This window comes from Chrysemys picta, chromosome 1 (genome assembly GCF_011386835.1).
Source record: "Chrysemys picta bellii isolate R12L10 chromosome 1, ASM1138683v2, whole genome shotgun sequence".
Lineage (NCBI taxonomy): Eukaryota > Metazoa > Chordata > Testudines > Emydidae > Chrysemys > Chrysemys picta.
This window is the reverse complement of record NC_088791.1, coordinates 85,896,341-85,919,585: the sequence shown is the minus strand read 5'-3', so window position 1 is coordinate 85,919,585 and position 23,245 is coordinate 85,896,341. Positions and strand designations below refer to the sequence as shown.

The following is a 23,245-nucleotide window of genomic DNA, read 5'->3' as shown; positions in this document are numbered from 1 at the left end:
TAGTGTTGGTCACCGTGAAAGAGTATAAGCATTGTTCTGCAAAATGTATCTTTTAAAAAATTCTCTCTTTTTTCCCCTCCCTACAGCAGCTGCAAATTCTTCAAGCCTCCCTACTCCGTCCCGAAGGCTATCACAGATAAGGCGTCGGAAAAAAACGACACGAGACGAGATGTTTGCAGAAATCATGGAATCCACCCGCAGTGACAGAGCTCATCTGAATGAGTGGAAGGACACTGTTTCAAAGTGAACGTGAGGACAGGAGGGACCAACGTGAGGACAGGAGGGGTGGGGGCAGGAAGATCAGAGGAGGCAGGATGCAACGCTGGGGCTGCTGCGTGAGCAAACAGACATGCTCCGGCGTCTGGTGGAGCTTCAGGAATGGCTGCAGGAAAACAGAGTGCCGCTACAGCCCCTGTATAACCCCCCTCCCCATGTTCCATATCCTCCTCATCCAGACGTGTAAGAACGCAGGGGGGGGGGGGAGGCGGCTCCGTACACCTTCCCATTCCACCCCAGTGGAAAGCCCAAGCAAAAGGCTGTCATTTTTTTAACCTTTTTTTAGTGGCCTTTTCCTTCCCACCGATCCTCCTCCCAAACCCCACCCGGGTTCCCTCCCTCTTTTTCTAATCTATTAATACAGAATAAATGATTTTTAAACGATAGTGACTTTATTTGGATTGAAAGCAAGCTGGGGGAAGGGGGAGGGTGGGTTCCTTACAGAGAATGAGTCAATAAAGGGGGCAGGTTTTCATGAAGGAGAAACAAACAGAAATTTCACACTGTAGCCTGGCCAGTCATGAAACTGGTTTTCAAAGCTTCTCTGATGCACAGCGCTTCCTGGTGTGCTCTTCTAATCGCCCTGGTGTCTGGCTACGCGTAATCAGAAGCCAGGCGATTTGCCTCAGCCTCCCACCCCGCCATAAAGGTCTCCCCCTTACTTTCACAGAGATTGTGGAGCACGCAGCAAGCAGAAATAACAATGGGGAGATTGGTTTGGCTGAGGTCTGAGCGAGTCAATAATGATCGCCAGCGACCTTTTAAACGGCCAAATGCACATTCTACCACCATTCTGCACTTGCTCAGCCTGTAGTTGAAAAAGCTCCTGACTCCTGTCCAGGCTGCCTGTGTATGGCTTCATGAGCCATGGCATTAAGGGGTAGGCTGGGTCCCCAAGAATAACTATTGGCATTTCAACATCCCCAACGGTTATTTTCTGGTCTGGAAAGTAAGTCCCTTTAAACAGAGTATTGTTCCTGAAGACGCGAGCGTCACGAACCCTTCCCGGCCAGCCCACGTTGATGTTGGTGAAACATCCCTTGTGATCCACAAGTGCTTGCAGCACCATTGAAAAGTACCCCTTGTGGTTTATGTACTGGGTACCCTGGTGCTCCGGTGCCAAGATAGGGATATGGATTCCATCTATTGCCCCACAGTTAGGAAATCCCATTGCAGCAAAGCCATCCACTATAGCCTGCACATTTCCCAAAGTCGCTACCTTTCGTGGCAGCACCTGAGTGATTGCTTTGGCTACTTGCATCACAGCAGCCCCCACAGTAGATTTGCCCACTCCAAATTGATTCCCGACTGACCGGTAGCTGTCTGGCATTGCAAGCTTCCACAGGGCTATTGCCACGCGCTTCTCAACTGTGAGGGCTGCTCTCATCTTGGTATTCTGGCGTTTCAGGGCAGGGGACAGCAAGTCACAAAGTTCCATGAAAGTGCCCTTACACATGCGAAAGTTCCGCAGCCACTGGGAATCACACACCTGCAACACTATGCGGTCCCACCAGTCTGTGCTGGTTTCCCTTGCCCAGAATCGGCGTTCCATGGATAGAACCTGCCCCATTAACAACATGATCTCCAAAGCACCGGGGCCCGCGGTTTGACAGAATTCTGTGTCCGTGTCCATGTCCTCATCACGCTTGTCGCTGTGCTGCCGCCGCCTCCTCGCCTCGTTTTTCTGGTCCTGGCTCAGCATAAACTCCACGAGAACGCGTGAGGTGTTTACAATGTTCATGACTGCTATCTTGAGCTGAGTGGGCTCCATGCTTGCCATGGTATGGAGTCTGCAGTGTTCACCCAGGAAAAAAGGCGCGAAATGGTTGTCTGCCGTCCGTTGCTTTCATGCAGGGAAGGAGGAAGGGGTGAGGCTGTACCCAGAACCACCTGCGACAATGTTTTTTGTCCCATCAGGCACTGGGATCTCAACCCAGAATTCCAATGGGCGCGGGAGACTGCGGGAACTATGGATAGCTATGGGATAGCTACCCACAGTGCAACGCTCCAGAAATAGACGCTAGCCCCGGTACTTGGACGCACACCGCCGAATTAATGTGCTTAGTGTGGCCGCATACATTCGACTTTATACAATCTGTTTCCCAAATTCGAATTATATAAATTCGGATTAATCCCGTAGTGTAGACATACCCTTAGCCAAGGACAAGGTTTCTCTTGTATTCTTCTATAGGACCTATCATGATGAGGGCCTGACACCTGACTGAGGTCTCTAGACTATATTGCAATATAAATAAGTGATAGCTTACAAATACCACAGTTTAAGAGGAGTGTTTCCACTTCACATGTCAAAACAATCGGTCTTTCTTGCTCTAGACAGATGTACAACACTAGTGTTCACTATACATTATCAGCTTGTATTAATGGACTAAATATAGGAGCATAATGTTTATCACAATCCACAGAATTGGTTACATCCTTAGTAGTGCATACTAAAACAGATAAGCTTAGCCTTTCACTGCGACCCTGACAAGAATTTTACCACTCACTGCAGCTACTATTCCTCAGATTACTGTATATTTAGAAGAAACACAATCCAACATCTGATCATCCTGACTCCATCACCCTTTCCAGAGCGATACCAGAAATACAAGCAGGGGGGGGCCCTCACATATATTATAGAGCACTAAAAATAGACTGTCAAGGAACTATTTAACAGGTGGAGAGAAAAATCAGTTGTTTGCAGGTAATATGTTATTTTTATTTCATAAAGAGGGAGACAGATGCGCTGAAAGTCCCAAGCAGTAAGTTGTATTCAATTGGGGGGAGGGGGGGGAAATACTACCTCTCCTAAAGTAGTGTGGACTGACTTTATCTGTGCAAACACAAAGCTATTATGTCACAGCTGTTATTAAACTTGACAAAGTATGGCATCGATTCTTAGACGCACAGGTACAAGATGTGCTGTTATGAGATGCCGTTTTTACATGCAGAGAGACCTTTGACATTAGATTATATATGAACTGTAGAATTTTTATAACCTAGTAAGTGTATACAATATTGCAATAACATAATAGTAAAGCAAACCTTTGGCTTTAGGAGCAAGAGTACACAGTGAAAATCCACTTCTTACCAATCTTCCATAAGTAAGAAGTGGAAGTCTCTACCCTTAGCGGCAAGGCCCCATCACATGTTCGTTAGCTATTTGTGCAAAGGATCTGGAACTTGACAGACTGGAGAATTGGGTCCTAAATGTCCAAACAAGCAATTAAAATCAATGGTGGTTCCACATTTTTTCCTAAGATTGTTGTCTTAGCCTTACACCCACACTATAAACAAGTTACAGCTTATGACTTGCACACTCTCTTCAGGTTTTTGAAGGATCTGTCACTGTTCACCTTGAAGCCTTACCAACTAGTCTCACTAAGATTGGGGTGGGGAGGGTGAAAGAATGCAAAAGAGAAAAATTCAGTTCTACATGTTGTCCTACCCCCACCTGTGCTGCTGAGAAAAGATCTAACACTGAGATTGCTGGTTACCAGGACCCTTGTTGAAAATAAAATGACTAGAAGAATTTTGCCAAGAGTTAAGATCTGTTGTATTAGGTCAGATCAGTTGTTCTACTACTCCAATGGCTTGTCTTCAACCGTAGCTGGTACCACATGCTTTAATGAAAGGGGCCAGAAATCATTTGGACAACTATGAAATAACCTGCTAATAAGAGAAGGTTTCTTCCTAAAATGAGGACAGCTACACTGCATTTACACTAGGATTTTCTAAAGCCTTAATCCCAAACAGGTGCAGCTCCACTACTGGTAGTGACAAGGCTCAGGCATCTTTACTACTACTCAGAATGGGGCTTTCTTAATACAAGTCTTGTCAACACCACATGTCTGCTGCCAAAAGTGAAACTATGTACACTGGGAATTATTAATACAAAAAATGTTAATATATGATGAGACAACCACTGAGGGCTGGTCTATGAAGCATGTGAATTTGTATTCCTCCTATATTTTTTGTTTAATGTAACTAGGATGTTTTTATCCAAAGGTGTCTAATCCTTTATGGAGTCTGACTAAGCTCTTGATCTCAAATACCTTGCAGCAATGATTATTCTAGGTTACATTTGCACTTGGTGTAATTATTTCCTTGCCATTACTGATTTGTCAGGGTGGATAAAAATCAATGATTTTTTTTTTTTAAACTTAAATTGGATTTTTGATTTAAAATTGGATTTTTTTGATTAGATAAAATGCTTTTTGAGGAAAAACTTAAGATGTATCTTAATTAAAACTATTATAGCTCAAACGTATCTCATCATGGAATAGGGATTATAAATTCTATAGTACAAGACAATATATTAATGTAATGTTTAAGAAAAGTTTTGTAAATGAGTTCCAATAGTTCATGGATTAGGGATCCAATTTTATGGGGTTCCATATGCTTCTGTATAGATTTAGGTTAATCTTTCTATTTACCCAATGGGACTCAGTGCTCAGTCTACAAGATTCCATCGGAGATTCCTAGTTTTGCAGTTCTCAAACAGTGGATGTGTGTGTCCAGAGGTAACATGCTTGTTAACAGCAAAAATGTTTTTAAATAAATCAATATATAGAGTTGAGAAATAGCAATTATATTGTCCCTCTGCAAATTTGTGTACACAGAGTCAATCCCTTACCTCTCTCTAAAAGTGCAAAGTTTCAAAAAGTTCAATGAATAGAAGATTGTTCAGGGCAGAATAGATCTGGACAAGGAGAAGAAGTCTAGAGATAAATGTGAGAAGCGAGGGACATATGCTTGTTTTGTTAAAATATACGTTTGCTGTTGAAGAAAAAAAATCTAGAATACTTGACATTTAAATTGTTTTAGTTGTCTGTCTGGTGATGTTCTCCTCCTAATACAGCATATCAAGAAAATCCTCCAAATATTAAATGATTAACATGTTGTATTGGAGATATTTATGAAGTCATTGGGAGGTGAACTATCTGCTTCAATTACCTTTGGTAAATGAAATAATCAATCATTCATTTTAAGATACAGCTGTAAAACTAATCTGAAAAGTTTTCAAAATAAATCACTGTTTAAAAATGCATAGTGTGTACCTTCTAAAAATGAAACCTACATCTATCTGAGTTGTGAAGAATATGAATTAAGGTTTACCAACCAATAAGAATGCACTTTTATGTAGAAAACCATGATTAAATAGAGTCTTCCTGACTAATGATTTAAATCAAATTCATCCTGTTTGTATACCAACATTACCTAAAGGCTCTAATCGGCATAAGTTCCTGTACTGTACAAAGATTTTACATATTCTAATGTTCTCAATATTCTTGTGTGTGATAAAGTTGTAAAGTCAAGCACTCAAAAGTTAGGAAATGCTAAAATTAAGGTTACCCATGCAACCTTAATTCAGCCCTCTTGTGTGTATTCATCATTATACAGTCTTTAATTACATGGTCACATACTCCCTCTCCTTCTGCCCTCCCACCCCGAACCCCTGATTTATTCAGTGTAAAGAATGATTTTGCTCTGGAGATGAATCGGAGACTTGCCTGGAGGGCCCCTGCTTCATTTACTGCTGAAGTGTATAGTCAATGAGGCAGGGACTGCAGGAAGAGAAACTACGACCTCACAGATAAGGGAGCTGAACACTACCCTGGAGACCTGGATTCTATCCCTGACTCAGCTGGAGAATTCCTACATGAGGCTAAGCAAGTCTTTTAAAACTTTTCTTAGATGGTCAATAGTTAGAGGTTCATTTTCAGGGTGTCTGACTTGCCCAAGTGCTGAGCACTTGCAGTTGCAAATGAAGTACATCTCTATCTCGATACAACGCTGTCCTCGGGAGCCAAAAAAATCTTACCATGTTATAGGTGAAACTGCGTTATATCGAACTTGCTTTGATCCACCAGAGTGTGCAGCTCCCCCCCCCCAGCACTGCTTTACCGCATTATATCAGAATTCATGTTACATCGGGTTGGTTATATCGGGGTAGAGGTGTACTATATAATGCTACGTTTCAGAGTGGTATCCGTGTTGTTCTTTTTGCTGATACAGACTAAGTACTTGTGGCACCTTAGAGACTAACAGATTTATTTAACATAAGCCTGTTAGTCTCTAAGGTGCCACAAGTACTCCTCGTTCTTTATATAATGCTAGTCGCTCTGGAATCAAAAATAAGGATCTATACATCACAAATTGAGCACCCAAAGTTAGTGGATACTTTTGTGCTAGTCTTTGTGCCTCAGTTTTGCATCTGTAAAATGGGGATAATAACCTCCTCACCACACAGTGCATTGTGAAAATATCTGAGAACTTCAAGTTTAATGAAATTCTCAGATACTATAGTGATAACCCCATAAGGAAATTAATAATTCTGTCTTCAGAAGCAGGGTTTGAGTAGTGTGCCATAAGCCATGGGGCCATACACTGAACAAGTGCTAAGTCAGGGGCCACTCCACGTGGCTCTTGGAAGCCATAGCATGGCCCGCTCCTCCAATGGGAGCTGCAGGTGCGGTGCCTGCAGATGGAGCAGCATGCAGAGCCACCTGGCTGCACCTCCGTGTAGGAGCCGGAGAAGGGACATGCCACTGCTTCTGGGAGCTGCTTGAGGTAAGCGGTGCTCAGAGACAGCACCCCTGAGCCTTTCCCCATGCCCCAACCCCCTGCCGTGATCCCTCTCCCGCTCTACAAACCCCTCAATCCCCTAGAGCACCGTCCTGCACCCCAAACTCATCCCCAGCCCCACCCCAGAGCCCACACCCCCAGCCAGAACCTGAACCCCTTCCCCAGCCCTGATCCCTCTCCTGCCCTCCAAACCCAGCCAGAGCACCCTCCTAGACCCCAAACTCCTCATCCTCAGCCCCACCCCAGAGACCACATCCCCCAACTGGAGCCCTCACCCCCTCTCGCAGCCCAACCTCAATTTTGTGAGCATTCATGGTCTGTCATACAATTTATATTCCCAGATGTGGTCCTCAGGCCAAAAAGTTTGCCCACCCCTGATCTACCCTGTGCATGCCTCTCCCCCTCAATCTACAGTCACACCGTCCTACCCATCTACATTCCCCTTCCCCACCAGCTCACAATCTCAGGTCTTGTCTACACTGGTAATTAACAGCGCTGCAACTTTCTCGCTCAGGGGTGTTAAACAACCTCCTGAGCACAGCAGTTGTAAAGCACCAGTGTAAACATTGACCCAGTGCTGGGAGCCGCGCCCCTCGTTAAGGTGTTTTTTTTAAGAGCGCTGGGAGTGACCACACAAGGCATGTTAAAGCGCTGCCGCGGCAGCACTTTAACACTTCCAGTGTAGACAAGCCCTAAGGGCTGGTCCACACTAACCCCCACTTCGAACTAAGATAGTTCGACTTCAGCTACGTTATTCACGTAGCTGAAGTCGAACTATCTTAGTTCGAACTTACCACGGGTCCACACGCGGCGGGCAGGCTCCCCCGTCGACTCCTCTCACCGAGCAGGAGTACCGGCGTCGACAGTGAGCACTTCCGGGATCGATCCCAGAAGATCAATTGCTTACCGCTGGACCCGGAGGTAAGTATAGACGTACCCTAAGTGTGCCCACTCCCCAAGCTCCTTGTCCTAATCTTTGTTCAATCGGTCTCAGTTCTCCCCCCATACCCTGACTCTTCGTAGAGCTCTCTATCCTCCACCCCAATGGTTCCCAGTCTTTTCCCAAAATCCTCCAGGCTCTTTGTCTCAGTCTACTCCCCTCCCAACCCTCAGGCAGGCCTCCCTCTTGTCCCCTTTGCATTAGAATCACACAGTTTCTTCCACCAAACTGCCTGAGCCCAGAAGTTAGGGAAGGTTCACTGAGAACACAGGACACAGTTTCCTTGCTCTCAGCCTGAGGCAGACATCCAGCATGAAAAATTTCAGCCCAGCTGATTAAAGTTCAGCAAAATTATAAGCAAATGAAAAAGTGGTCTGATCATGGGTAATGCTGAACAAGCTGCCTGTGAAAAGAAAAAAATCCCTGCCCCAAACACCAAGTTTAATTTGAAACAAAATGCAACAGTATGAGGGAAAAGGGGCAGAGGAGGAGTGTAATGAGATCACAGATAAGTTAACTGTATTCACAGCCTGATATTGTAAATCCTTGAAGATTTTTTTAAATCTACATTCTCAAGTGCTGCTCAACCAGCCATCATTAGTTGACAGTTCTCTTTTTCCTACATATTTTAAGTTTGCCTTTCCACTTTGTGCCCCCCCACTTCTTGTATTAAGAGAAAGTGAATAGGCACACCTGACTGATCATACACAAATCAAAACCCTTGAGAGCAACTCCTGCACCCAGAGCACATTAGAGATCCAGAAACTCACTATGTTAACTATGAACTGAAGTCTTGTATTGAAGTTTGAACAGGGAATACAGCAGAAAGCTTCCACACACTTAGTCTGCCCCTTATGGCTAAACAGAGCTCGAGTTATTGAGTTAATATTAGGGCTCTATGTTCTGCAACTATGTTAGTAAGGCTGCATGGTCCTAAGATGTTAATTTTTAACCAATGCTATTAAAAAGCAACAATTTTTTGGATTGCTAAACTACAATTATTTATCTCTAGACAGTTAACATTTCAGTTGTCTCCATGACGAATCCCCAACAGCAGGAGACTATTACTTAAATAGCTCCCCCTCCAAAATAAGGAAAGATTAGCATGCTATATCAGTTACCAAGCACTGAGGTGTTAATCCCACTATGTAAGCCACAACCAACTGTACTATTTTCAAACTGGAACAAGTTCCCAGTAAGATAATTTATTGTAATTTTTATGCTAAAAGTACTTCACCATCAGACACACAATAAACCTCTAGTTTATTGTTCTTGCAACTGTTACATAACCCATGCAATAATATTCTTCACTGTAGTCACGGCAGCAGTGTGGGTTTTTTTGGTCTTTTAGGAAAAGTATTGGAGCTGTGTGTTCAGTTGTTTTAAAAGGTCACCTGCAAAGGATTTTTTTAGTTTCTTGACCCAAGCTGTACTACATTTTTGTTTCTTTATGATGTACAAGAGAGGACCAAAAAAATCTGTCTACATTTGATATTTTACTGCTGGGTTTTTTTGGTGCCTCAGAATTGTGAAGCACGTCAAGTCCGGCTTTCCCTGGTTTTGCAGGAAATGTTCTTGAAGGAAGAAACATTAAGCTTTAAAGAAAGACAGCCTCTCAGCTTCTACTCAGGCATTTGACTTCAGCATTAGAACAAAAAGTAAATTTAACACATAAAAATCCCTTCCTCTTTCAATTGCTCAGCTTTCAGTTTCTTGACCCAAGCTGTACTAATTTCACCCAAGCTGTACTAGTGTACTCACTATACTACTTGTCTGAATTTCTAGTGTTAAAGAAGAAGAAGAGGATAGATTTGTTCTGGACACTCTCTTGTTTCCCCTTTCACAAGTCACCTTTAAAAGATACAGGATTTTAGTCACCTGGATTATAAACATCAAAAGAACTACAACTCAAAACTCAACCTAGCAATGATTGATTATTTATTACAAGTCTTTTATATGAGGCCCATCCCCATGGTATTTTGATGTATTTTAGATTACAAGCAAAATTATTTCCTCTCAAATAATGTTTAAATAAAGTTTACCCAGTATAGGCAAGGCCTGCATGTCCATCACCCCACTTTTTCCTTGCATGCATACTTGCGGGGTTGAACCGGCTTTCTTAGATTGCTGGTTCTTACCCAAACACGTGCACTGAACAAGGCACTTCCCTATAGCATATCCACTCAGATACAGGTAAGTACAGTCACACTTAAAGCATTCCTTAGATCAAATCATTAAGTATTTTTTTCCTTCAAAAAGAAAAGAAAATAGACTTAGTAACAATCCACCAGTGTGAACAGAAACGTTCACACTTGTCTGAGTTATTTCAATGCAACAAACTCTGTAGGAGAGCTGTAGGTTTGTTTAGATCACAAAGACAGTCTTGTGGAAAGAAGCCTGACTCTCTCTTCCTTTGATGAAGTTTAAGTTTCGGGACATTAAAGTCATGGGCAAATTGGTCTAAAGATTAGTAACTTACTTACTTAATTCCATTTCTTTTTAAACAACACACACAAAGACAACTTTTTTAGCCAACTTGAGTTACAGCATAAGAACCTGGCATACTACAAACACGAAAGATGTTATTACCATATTATTTTATTCTGCATGTTATAAATAAGCATCCATCGGACGATTTGCCATCCAGCAACTTCACTACTAAAGTTTACCGAGGCATCAACAAGACACCTCGATCTCCCAGCCTAGCCAAACATCTTAGTCCCGCAGATGCTCCTTGCGCTGGCAGCCGACACTCAGCGAGCCCCCGAGCTGCAGGGCGAAGTGGGCTGTGCCAGACAACGGAGTACGCCCTAGTTTGAAGTTACTAGGAAAGGAAATCCCTCTGGCAGAGCGCCCCTCTCCCTAAGCACGGGGCAGAGACCCGAGCGCCCCGCCGAGTGAAGACCCCCGGGGGAAGACGTCTGCGCCGAGGAGCTCGTATCGGCCACCCAGAGCCGCTGTTGCCCCACGCGGGGGCCGCCAGGAACTCTGGGTGAGAGGAAAGCACCGAGGTCTCCCCTAAACCGAGTTAAACCTCCGCAGACAGGCCGGGGCCGCCAGGGCGCGCTCCGCACCTCCGATAGAGCGGGAGGCGGCGCACGCCGCCTGCCTACGGCCAGCTCCCCGGGGACGGGTCTACATGCGCGGGAAGGGAAAGACTGAGGAGCGGGAGCACGGGCGGTGGTCAGTGTCCGCCCCAGTCCTTTGTACTGCAGCGCTGGGGTCACCCGAGCGGCAGGGGGATGGTCTCCTACCCGGCCGGGGGCGGCTCCTCCTCTGCTTCTGGCGCCGAGCGGGGTGGGCTCCCTCTCCTCGTCGCTGGAGAAGTCGGGCTGGGCGAGCGCGGCGGGCGCGTTGCGGGCGGTGAGGTGCTGCAGGTAGAGCTGCACATACACGTCCTTGCGCTGCTCGCCGCCCGGCAGGCTCACATTGTTGGCGATCAGCTCACTCTTCAGCTTCTCTTTGGTCAGCACCGACGGGTCCGCCAGGAACTCGGGCATCGCCGGCCTCTGCCGCCCTCCCGGGAGAGACACCAACAAAGGGGGGGGGGGGAGAATCGCCTCCCCTGCCCAGCGCAATGAACCCAACAACTCGCGGCGCGCTCGGCGAGAGCTTCGCCGACCTCCAATAAAGCGTGTCCGGATTGGCCGGGCGAGTCACGAAGTTGGGCTGCTATTGGCTGCGGGCTTGAGTGGGGAGCGGCGCAAGGGCTCCACCAGCAGTAGTGCTTTGCGCGAAGAGTAGTAACGCAGTTTAAATTCGGCTCAGGCGGGAGAGGCGCTGGCGTTATGCCGTCTCCCTCCCCCAGGCGGGGAGGTGCCATGGTCTAGACGCCTCCCCCAGGAGAGGCGCTCCCGCCGCCGCTAACCCCCCGCCCATACGCAGAGGAGGTCGAGGTCTTTGCAGTTGCAGAAGGGCAGGGGCGAGACCCTCTGGCTGGGGAGGAGTTGCCCCGACTCTTCTGTAGTCGCTCTCTGGGAGAGGAGCACAGAGGGTTTTGCTGCCGGTGTTTCAGTGAGACATTTAAGAACCTCCTAGAGCCCGGCTGAAGTCTCCCATTGGTCGCGTGGGCCCGCGGCAGGTCGTCTGAAGCCAGCCCCAGTGGCGCGATCAGCCCTACACAGCACCGCTTGTCCCATGTGTGTCCTTTGCTTTTCAAAACTGTCACTTTCAGAGGCATTGTGAAGTGCCTCCTCACACGCGGGCCTGGCCTTCCTGGATTCTTCAGGAAACATCTTTGATCTGGGCACCGAGCGGGCGGAGGAGATAAAATCCAGCCAAGACATTGCCCTTGCCATTAAAAGCTGTGAATAGTATATAAAAAGTAAAGAAAGAAATCCCTTCTAGTGTATTGCAAAGCTTGAAAGGGACATTGCCCATTACTTGAGTTCCAATACCACAACTTCCCCAGGCGCATGCCCATGGGGAATAGGCTGCAGGATTGGGACCTTAGATTGCAAGGTCCCTGGGGCAGTGAACCCTGAGCTCCATGCAACTGGCCCTATATCAGACCCCACTGGCTTCAAGGGAATGAGGGTGGGGCCACAGCCTGGGCTAGGGGCGGCTGCTTGTGATGAAAATTAAATTAGATTTTTTTACAGCTTTTTCCAAAATTGCACTTCCCAGAACTAGTGAGGGCTGCTGCACTCTGGTGGATTCATTCCCAAGGTGACAGGCAATTTTTAGGCCCCTAATCTTCCTCTGGGGTTCCCCAGAGCTGTCAGTTTTAAATTGCAGTTGAGGCTCCTTAGAAACCTGTGTATAGATTTCTGAATCAGAAACTGTTCATGATTCCTCCCCACATAGCAACAGCTACTTCGAGGGCAGGGCTGACCAGCTAAGGACTCCCTTTACAGAAGGAGTTTTGACTGCCCTATACACCATCACAGCTCCACCCCGGAACAGATTTTCTGCCATTGGTGAATCAGTGTTGTGCCAGATGAAGTCCATGCTGAAGCTAGCTTGGGAACTTCAGTTACCTTGCAGTGCAAATAACCATTAATGAACTATGATTGTGTGCCTTCATTCTTAATAATTTCACATCTATTGAAGAAAGAGTGTCACAGAGCAAGTAGGATTACAGTATTAAGGTCAGTTTGTAAGAGAATTAATTTGAATTGTGGATGGAGACTGTTTTTCCTTATTGACAGCACTTTAAGCAAGTATTTCTAAACAAAGGTATATTGACCACTGTCATCCATTTCCATCTTTGTATGAAACAAATCATTATTAAACCTCACCCAAGGTTCATACGGATTTGATAGCACATAATGGGTTCTTGGAAATGCTTAAGAAAAACAATCCCTGCCCCAATTTAAAATTAATAATTTGAAATGTAAATAGTATCTTTCATCCAGAACAACCTCAAAGTGCTTCAAAAACTGCAAGCATACATAAACACAGCACTATTGATTTACATCTAACTCTGAGATAAGAAGGCAGCAGCAGAGCAAAACAGCATACTGCACAAAAGCTGTGTCGGAAAGCTAGTTCTGGTCTTACACACTAGTGTAAACCAGGAATAATTCAACTGATGTCAACAGAGTTACACTACTTAAAACGGGGGTTCTCAAACTGGGGGTCGGGACCCCTCGGGGTCACAAGGTTATTACACGGGGGGGACGTGAGCTGTCAGCCTCCACCACAAACCCTGCTTTCCCTCCCTCCAGCATATATAATGGTGGTAGATATATAAAAAATTGTTTTTAATTTATAAGGGGTGGGGGGTCGCACTCAAATGCTTGCTATGTGAAAGGGGTCACCAGTACGAAAGTTTGAGAACCACTCACTTAAAAGCTTGCAAGGAGAGAATCGTCTTTGGAAAATGTTGATCAAAGCCATCAGTAAAAACCCCTTCATGTTACAAAAAGTGCCATTGATACTATTGAAAGTCTGTGCAGACAATAACATGATTTCTGTATTTAAGATCTCTAGTTAGGTTTCCCCTGCTGCCCCTTAGCAGGATTAAGCTGCTTCTCATACTAGACTGTGCATATTTTCATAATATCATTGGTTCTCTCTTTTCTGTGTGTGCTTCCTCCAACAGTGAAATAGTTAAAAATGTTGGCACTTGTAATTGTTATACTTCCATGTTAACATAGTATTGTGGTCAATAAGCAAACTTCACACCTCTCAAGGCTATTATTACAGACTATCTGCAGACTCAGGTCTTGTCTACACTGCTCCACAGTTTGGACTATGGGCTGTGAACAGCAGTGAGCACCACAGTGCTGTATTGTAACTCCTCCATGTGGATGAAGAGCACTACATTATTGCGCACTAGGACCTGTCTAGTTCACGCCCACAGCATTCACACAGGGCAGTTACAGCGCAACACTTTGGTGTGCATTGCTATTCATACCTGGGAACTGCAGTGGCAGTGTAGACATAGACTATGGTAGACATCACTGCATTGGTTTACACTCAATTTACAATTTGAAGGTTATTTCCCCAACCATATGAACTAGAGGCTAAGGGATTGACTGCACAAAACATTTTTTTCCCAAGGTATATCTATGGCTCAGAGACAGTAGCTACTCTGGCATTATCCCATAGCATAGATGCAGTTTACACCGACAGAACATTGTTTTTTTCCATTGGTGTAGGAACATCACCTCCCCAAATTATGGTAATTATGTCAAAAGAAACATAGACTTTTCACACCACTGAATAATGTTGCTATGTTGACCTAACTTTTAAGTGTAGACTAGTACACTATAATTATACCAATTATACTGGTATAATTATACCAGTATGGTTAAACCACTATAGTTATACTGGTATAATTCCCCCACGCAGGGACTCATCCCTGGTTTACACTTAAAATTTAGATCGACCTAGACACATCACTCAGGGGTATGAAAAATTCAGACCCCTGAGTGCCATATTTAAGTCAATTTAACCACCAGTGTAGACATCTAGACTGATAGAAAAATTCCTCTGCTGCTCGGGTAGGTGGATTACCTATCTCAAAGGAAAAACTTCTGTGCTGCTGTAGTGCCTGCAGACATGCCTTTTATTCTGGGATAAGAGTGGCTTTATTGGTTTAGCTTAAACTACTTAGAAGGCAATATAAGCTAAATTGGAAAAGGGTACTCTTCTACTGCAATAAGAGTGTCCACATGGGGTGTTATACAGGTATAACTATGGCACTTTAAATCACATTCTAATGCATACCAGTAAAACTTCCTCATGTAGACAAGTCCTTAGGGCCAGATTCTTGGCCCCTGAGGTGCACCTTGTACAGGGGAATCCCTGGATGGCATGAAGATGGTATAGCCAGCTCTACATCTCCTAGGTGTAATGGGTGTTTAGAGGCATGCCAGGGATAGGGAAAGAGTAGTAGGTGATATGTCCAGAATCTCCTGCTTCTATTATAATTTATACTGGAGGCCTTGAAGGCCTGTGGCTACTTCTGGGATTAAAGATCAGGTCCACCTAAGGATCTGGCCCTTATTTTTTTAAAATGAGAGCTTAGATTCTGGAGTACCAGACAGTAGCTAGAAAAACATATCAAGTCACTACAAGCCAGCCCAAATGGCCCCCTGCTTCCAATGTTTTTATAGGAAAAAACTGCCAGCATGGTTTATTAGCTAACTTGTATCCTATAGAGTATTGAATGCAAAGCTATTGGCTGGTGACACCTTTTGTGAAGCATTATGTTATTTGAAATTAAGGCTAAATTTGTATCTATCAGTGAGTTCTGTTTTTCAAGGGCTGAATCAGTAATAATCACATTCTCCACTGTCTCTACCTGAGAGACAGGTAGTTGTATTTTACTTATTGTCAAGATATATGCTAACGAGAAGAGGAAAACAGAAGAGAGGGATACAAGTGTGAGATTATGTCCATTTTCAACTGCTGAAAAATTACTGTAAGCCTGCCTAAAAATGTGAAATATGTTGAAAGCAGAAGCCAAAAATACTTTCTGTACAGGACCCTTCCAAATTACCAGAATTCCTCAGCTTTCCAGAAAGTGAGAAGAGATTTCCAGTCAAATACTTTTCTTTGATGCGAGGGGCCGAGGCTGACTAGCTTTTGAATAATCTCAAATCTTGAGTTTAGTGGGAGCTTCCTCTGCTTTATTGATGACCCTTGTTCTATAGCATTGTGAATAAAACAAAAAGTACATTTCATGTTGCATTGTAATGTAAGATTTTTACTTTCTAAGTTTGTGTATTAAAAGATGATTCAGAATGCATTTCCAATGGAGATTTTTGGATGATGATTTAATCTGTTAGAAATTTTAAAGGTATTTTTTCATATTTAACTCTAAGTGCAAAGTAAAGATAACAAAAAATGCAGAAGAGCTCTGTATAAAATAGAAAGCTTGTCTGTCTCACCAACAGAAGTTGGTCCAAAAAAAACCTCACCCACCATGTCTTACTGATGAGAAAAGCATTTAACAGGGAGCTTCAAATTTAAATGTTAAGAATGTGATTTTTCAAAAAAACACCTTGATTTATAAGATTTAGCTATTAAAATGGAAATCCCTTTATCTAAAACACAACTTTAAAAAACATAAAATTGAATTTTAATTTAATCCAGGTGCATGACAAAGTTTGGCAAAGAAAATAAAGGTATTTACTAAGTCTGCAACAGAAGGTGGGAATTGCTATTATAAATAAGAGAAACAGTTGCCTAATCATAATTGTACACTGCAATTATACTTAGTTAAATCACATTGCTTTTCCATGTTCTTGAGTGAATGAAAGAGAAAAAATGAAAAAATTACTTGTACATAATTCTAGTTTTCTCATCAGAAGGTTCATTTTTTAATACACTTGAAATTGAATTTGCAAAATCATACGAAAGAAACATATCTCACTGTAGTGGGCCAAATTCATCTCTGGTGTAACTCCATTAATTAAAACAGAGTTACTCCATGGCTGAATTTGCCTAATCTGTTTTACTCAAGCATAAAAATTCCCAAATGATGATTTACTCGTATGGAAAAAGAAATCACAACTGAATTGTATTAATATTTTAAACTTTTTGCTACTGGCATTTTGACAGACACAGCCCTAAGCGAATGAGGACTGAAAATAGAAGTATCAGTTCCTACTTTGAGTGAACTGACAGTTCGAAATTATGTAAAAAATGGTTACTTTATAGTTTTCCATGCTGAATCATTTCCAGATGTGAGTTTAAACTTGATAATATACAAACAGTAACTCAGAAATTCTAGTCACCATCCATAAAACTACTATTGTAAGCTTAAAGGGTCATTTCTTAGATTTTTTTTTCCAGCTTAGAGAAATATTTTTCTCCATAGTAATATAACAAAAATGTATACAATAAGCTTTTCAGGTTGATAGCTATAATACACTAACCCCTCCATTCTTAGGACACATGTTTAGATCTGGTCACAAGTGACATGTGCTTTGTGGTTTCACCTTAGTTCCTAGGGGATGTTTGTCTACATCATAGCTACATCGTAGTCTGGCACAATATGCAGTTTCCGTTCCAGAGAAGCTATGGACTAGTATCAGTTAGTTCAGAGGACTTGCTCACACTATGCCAACCTCCAACTAGTTCTAGTCATCTCTCACTTTCATAAATGTTTGCAAATTCATTCCATATACCATTTTATAAAAAAGATTATCTATAATTGTTTTGTGAAGATGTACATGTGTACTAGAATTTCAGTGTTTCTCAGCAACTGGTCTGTAGACTAGTGACGGTCCCTGAGATCTCCCTGACAGTTTAGGAAGGCAGCAAGCCAGTCCCTTATATCAAAAAGATTGAGAAACACTGTACTCGATCTCCATTCAAGTGTGTGTTCCCAGCACAAGAGCAGACAGAAACTTCTTTAGTTTAATGTTCCAAAGCTGTTGGCTACAGCAGGTGGATATAGCCACCATAAGTGTTCCCAAGCAACAGTTCCTATATAAGCAAGAGTTTTAATGTTATGAAATTTGGGGAAGAGTAACAGAATTACAGACCCCTAACCTCAGAAGAGGTGAGTGTAAGGGCTCTGTTCTAAATGGCAGTATATCTTCAGAGAATAACAATTACAAGCACACAATTATCTCTTCTTCAAAGATACAACATATGCTGTGGGATGTCTCTATTCTTGGAGAATCTAAAGCTAATGCCAATAGGTCAACCTTGATTTTTGCCATGGGGCTGAGTCCAAGCAATAATCCTTTGTAAATGTTTTCAAAAGAGTTGTGTGTGGCCACCTTATAAAGCTCCTGGCGCCTCATTCTCCCACTTCAGTGTGAGTCTGTCATAACCTTTTGAAGGAGAGTAGGCCCTCCAGATGTCAACTGACTGCATGTTAGCTACAGAAGTATGTATTCCTTGGACTGAATGTGCCTTGACATGGCCATGAAGTTGCAGGCCTGGCGAGGTACAGCTAGGGGTGCCAACTTTCTAGTCACACAAAACTGAACACCCTTGCCCTGCCCCCTGCCCTGCTCATTTCCAAGGCCCCGCCCCAACCATTCTCCAAGGCCCCGCCCCCTCTCACTCCATCCCCCCTCCCTCTGTCGCTCACTCTCCACATCCTCACTAGCTCATTTTCACTGGACTGGGGCAGGGGGTTAGGGTGCAGGAGGGGGTGAGGGCTCCGGCTGAGGATGCAGGCTCTGGGGTGGGGCCAGGGATGAGAGGTTTGGGGTTCAGACTGGGGGGGGGGTAGAGCTGAGGGGTTTGGAGTATGGGAGGTGACTATGGGCTGAGGCACGTGGTTGCGGTGTGGGAGGGGGTATGGCTCTGGCCTGGGGGTGCAGGTTCCAGGGTAGGGCCAGAAATGAGGGATTCGGGGTGCAGGAGGGGGCTCTGGGCTGGAGCAGGGGGTTGGGTACAGGCGGGGGTGAGGGCTCTGGCTGGGGGTGCGGGATCTGGTGTGGGGCCAAGAATGAGGGATTTGGGGTCCAGGGTGGGGCAGGGGTTTGGGGTGTGGAAGGGGGCAGGGGGGCAGGCTCTGGGTGGTTCTTACCTCAGGCAGCTCCCGGAAGCAGCAGCATGTCCCCCCTCCGGCTCGTACGCGGAAGCACGGCCAGGCAGCTCTGCGTGCTACCCCATCTGCATGCGCCACTCCCGTAGCTCCCATTGGCCACAGTTCCCAGCCAATGGGAGCTGCAGAGCTGGCGTTTGGGGTACTTCTAACAGCCTGGTCAGCAATGCTGACCGGAGCCACCAGGTCCCTTTACGACCGGGTGTTCTGGTCGAAAACCGGACACCTGGCAACCCTAGGAACAGCAGTGAGAGATATAGACAGATAGCTTTTTAGACATGGTTCTTTTGGAGACAGAATCTATTGTATTGTTAAGGGAACACAAAGCTGGATAGACTTTCCATGACTATTAGTCTAATCCAGGTAAAAGCTTAGAAGCCTAGGGAAAGTCAAAAGTCTGAATTTGTAAAGAAGGGTCTCACTGGCATGAAGAAGGCAGACAAATTGGTTGACAGATTTAGGTAGATTTAATCTTTTTTTTTTTTTTTTTTTAGATTTAAGAAGCATGCCAGTTGTCTCTGCCTCCGGGCAGATGCACTTACAATCACATTTTTTAAATTATACTGCCTTTGCCAACAATTAACTGTAAAAAGGCCGCTCCCCAAATTTTCTTGTACCACAATGAGACGTATAAACTCATATGGAACAACCCAAGCCAATTACATAATATAATGCTGTGTTGTTAAAACGTCAATCTCTTTGAAAAACTTGCAACCCCCTGAAAATGTAACCCCTGTAATAGCCAGTGAATGACTCTCCAGTACATGTAATGGAGGGCACCTAGCAGAAGATACTAATGCTTGCAGCAGCAGCAGCACTTTAATGTGCCTTGTGTGGTCGTGGTACAGTGCTGGGAGAGAGCCCTCCTAGCGCTCTAAAAAAACCACCTCAATAAGGGGCACTGTTTATACTGGCGCTTTACAGGACTGCAACTTGCTGCGCTCAGGAGGGTCTTTTTTCACACCCCTGAGTGAGAAAGTTGCAGCGCTGTTAATTACCAGTGTAGACAAGCCCTAAGCTATCAGGAGGGTGTTAGAGGGATACATGCCGATTTGGCTGTTCCCTATATCCATCTCCTTTTCACTGACAGAGTGAATGCTTGGAAGATGAAACAAGGACTTTCTCAGGACTGATGTTGATGGGAAGCTTCTAGCAGAATATGCACCTAATTTGATTTTCCTCTTTATGTTTCTGGAGTAGATTTCCAGGTCTTTAATGTTTAGGAGAAGAAAAGAGAATTATTTTCAAAGCAAGACACACAGAACATTGCTAATTTCAGTAACTTAATTTCTATGATACCACCTGACTGATGTAGATCTAAAACTCACCCAAACCTCTTATCTCATTCTTTTCTGTCATTGTTTAAATGGTACTAAACAATTTTCTCTATACCTAAGGGCTTGTCTACACTTACATTTTATAGCGCTCTAACTTGCTGGCTCAGGGGGGTGAAAAATCACCCCCCTGAGCACAGCAAGTCTGAGCGCTTTAAAGCGCTAGCGTAGACAGACTCCGAGCACTGGGAGGCTTGTGGAGGTGGATTACCAGGAGCACTGGGAGAGCTCTCTCCGACCACATTCGCACTCCCGCAACAGTGCTTTGAAGTTTCCAGTGTAGCCATGCCCGAAGCCTGAAACCTTATTCTTATTTTTGACACCTCTTTCTCCTTCCTCAACATCCAGGCTGTCACCAAATCTTGTAATTTCCTCCTTTATAACTTCATTAAATGCTATCCTTTCTATCCCAGTTGTTAAAATCTTAGTTCTTGTCTTGATCATCTCATGTCTTGGCTACTGTAACTTTCTCCTTCATAGACTTCTTGCCTTTGGCATCTCCCACTCCAATCTGTCCAAAGGCTGCTTTGAAATCATCTGCCTGTCACACCCCTCTAATGTTATCAATGCCTGAAATGCCTTTGTTGACTTTCTCCTTTCACTCCAAATTCAATCTTCTTTTGTTCATCTTCAAGACTCTTTACAACACAGTTCCCTTCCTACATATTTGCTCTCATTTACGCCTCCCCCCACGCCCAGCCCTTAAAACTCCCTTTGTCTTTGCTTCCCTTCTTCTTTTATGCCACTTTCTGAAGTTGAAACAGCCTCCTGCTTCCTGTGTGCGAAGCTCCCTTCCTCTCTTCTTACAAACAAATCCCTTTACAAATTGAAAACAAAAATCACTCTTTTTACCTACCCTGCTAGCTCTTTCTTGAGAATATCTCCTCACTTTCATGTGTGCATACTGGTGTCTTTATATAATATCTATCTAATTTAAATGGTAAAATCTTTGGCACAAGGACTAAGTAAAAAACCACTCTTATACATTCTATAAATAAAGACATAATAACAATTTTATCTGATGGGATCTTTACTATTATATTAGTGCAGCAATAATCATTCACTATGGCCCTGAGTCAGCTAAGCACTTTTTCTTAAGCACAAGTAGTTCCATTGAAGCTAAATAGTGATGAACTCATGTGCCTGGTTAAGCATAAACAACGAGGAGTCCTTGTGACACCTTAGAGACTAACAAATTTATTTGGAAATAAGCTTTCGTGGGCTAGACCCCACTTCATCGGATGCATGAAGTGAAAAACACAGGAGCAGGTATAAATACATGAAAGGATGGGGGTGCTTTACCAAGTGTGAGGTCAGTCTAACAAGATAAATCAATTAACAGCAGGATACCAAGGGAGGAAAAATAATTTTTGAAGTGGTAAGAGAGTGGCCCATTACAGACAGTTGACAAGAAGGTGTGAGTAACAGTAGGGAGAAAGTAACAGAGGGTCCTGTGGCACCTTTAAGACTAACAGAAGTATTGGAGCATAAGCTTTCGTGGGTGAATGCCCACTTCATCAGACGCAAGAGTAGGGAGAAATGAGTATTGGGGAAATTAAGTTTAGGTTTTGTAATGACCCAACCACTCCCAGTCTTTATTCAGACCTAATCTGATGGTATCCAGTTTGCAAATTAATTCCAGTTCTGCAGCTTCACCTTGGAGTCTGTTTTTTAAGTTTTTGTTGTTGAAGAATTGCCACTTAAATAACTATGCACTGAAGTGCTTTGCTAAATCAGGGCCTATATCTCTTCCATTCTAATTGATTTAGAAAACAAATTAACTCTATGATTTGGCCAATCTGATGCATGAAACCTGAAAGACTATACAATTAACTAGTATCAGACTGTCAGATGTTAGATATGTTTTAAAGTATCTTCGGATGCATCCGAAGAAGTGGGCTGTAGTCCACGAAAGCTTATGCTCTAATAAATTTGTTAGTCTCTAAGGTGCCACAAGTACTCCTGTTCTTCTTTTTGTGGATACAGACTAACATGGCTGCTACTCTGATACATGATTGAGTCATTTAAATTCCTGGATTTAAAAGTGTCTCTTTATATGTTTAGTATGAAAATAGAATCCTACAGCGAAACACTGCAAGTTGACTGACCACTTTTCACTTATCAATACTTTAAAACATATCTAACATCTGACAGATGCATCCAAAGAAGTGGGCTGTAGTCCACGAAAGCTTATGCTCTAATAAATTTGTTAGTCTCTAAGGGCTTGTCTATACCTACCGCGCTGGTTCGGCGGCAGGCAATCGAACTTCTGGGTTCGATTTATCGCGTCTTGTCTGGACGCGATAAATCGAACTCAGAAGTGCTCCCAGTCGACTCCGGTAATCCTGCTCGCCGCGAGGAGTATGCGGAGTCGACGGGGGAGCCTGCCTGCCGCGTGTGGACGGCGGTAAGTTCGAACTAAGGTACGTCGACTTCAGCTACGTTATTCACGTAGCTGAAGTTGCGTACCTTAGTTCGATTTGGGGGTTTAGTGTAGACCAAGCCTAAGGTGCCACAAGTACTCCTGTTCTTCAATCATGTATGTACATTTCGTTTTCTTTTCACATAATAATCAGTCCCAGGAATGTTTTCTTCCTTATGGATAAAAAGTAAAAACTGTAGAAATAATGTAAAATCAGAATGTTGACTCACAGATACTCTACACCCAAGACAATTTATTTTGGGGCTCAAGGATAGGGCTCCGTGTTTGTCACGGAGGTCACGGATTCCGTGACTTTCTGCAACCTCCGTGACTTCTGTGGCGGCCAGTGTGGCTGACCCCAGGGCTGCCCAAGCAACTGGCTACAGGGCCAGCTGTTCAGGTTGACCTGGGGTCAGCCACACCGGCCGCTGCTGAAGCAGCTCCACAGCCAGCCAATCGGGCATCCCTGCAGCAAGCCGCACCAGCCGCTGTGGAGTGGCCCCAGGGCCAGACACACCAGCCACTGCTCGGGTGGCCCCGGGGACTGCCCGAGCAGCGACCAGTGAGGCTGGCCCAAGGGACTACCTGAGTAGCGGTCCTGGGGGGGTCAGCAGCCGCTGTCAGTGGCCCCTAGCAGCAGTCCCAGGGTGGCTGGAGAAGCTGCTGTTGATGACACTCGGCAGCAGCCGCTGTTGGTGGCCCCCAGCATTGGTCCCTGGGTG

At 44.2% G+C, this 23,245-nt stretch overlaps 1 protein-coding gene across 23 annotated transcripts in view; it reads right to left on the bottom strand.

The window, feature by feature from the left end:
• TMPO (thymopoietin) overlaps positions 1 to 23,245 on the bottom strand; it is a 65,212-nt gene that overhangs the window by 39,916 nt on the left and 2,051 nt on the right. For 20 of the 23 annotated variants that reach the window (XM_065561084.1, XM_005305218.5, XM_065561099.1 and 17 more), the window contains exon 1: positions 11,059 to 11,793. The exons of 1 other annotated variant lie outside the window; for it this stretch is intronic. In XM_065561084.1, coding sequence (XP_065417156.1) covers positions 11,059 to 11,304 — 246 coding nt within the window. In that variant the 5' untranslated portion in view covers positions 11,305 to 11,793. Of the gene's footprint in view, positions 1 to 11,058; positions 11,952 to 23,245 lie in introns of those variants that run through there. 2 more of the 23 variants (XM_005305220.5, XM_042859790.2) reach the window with 2 other exon arrangements.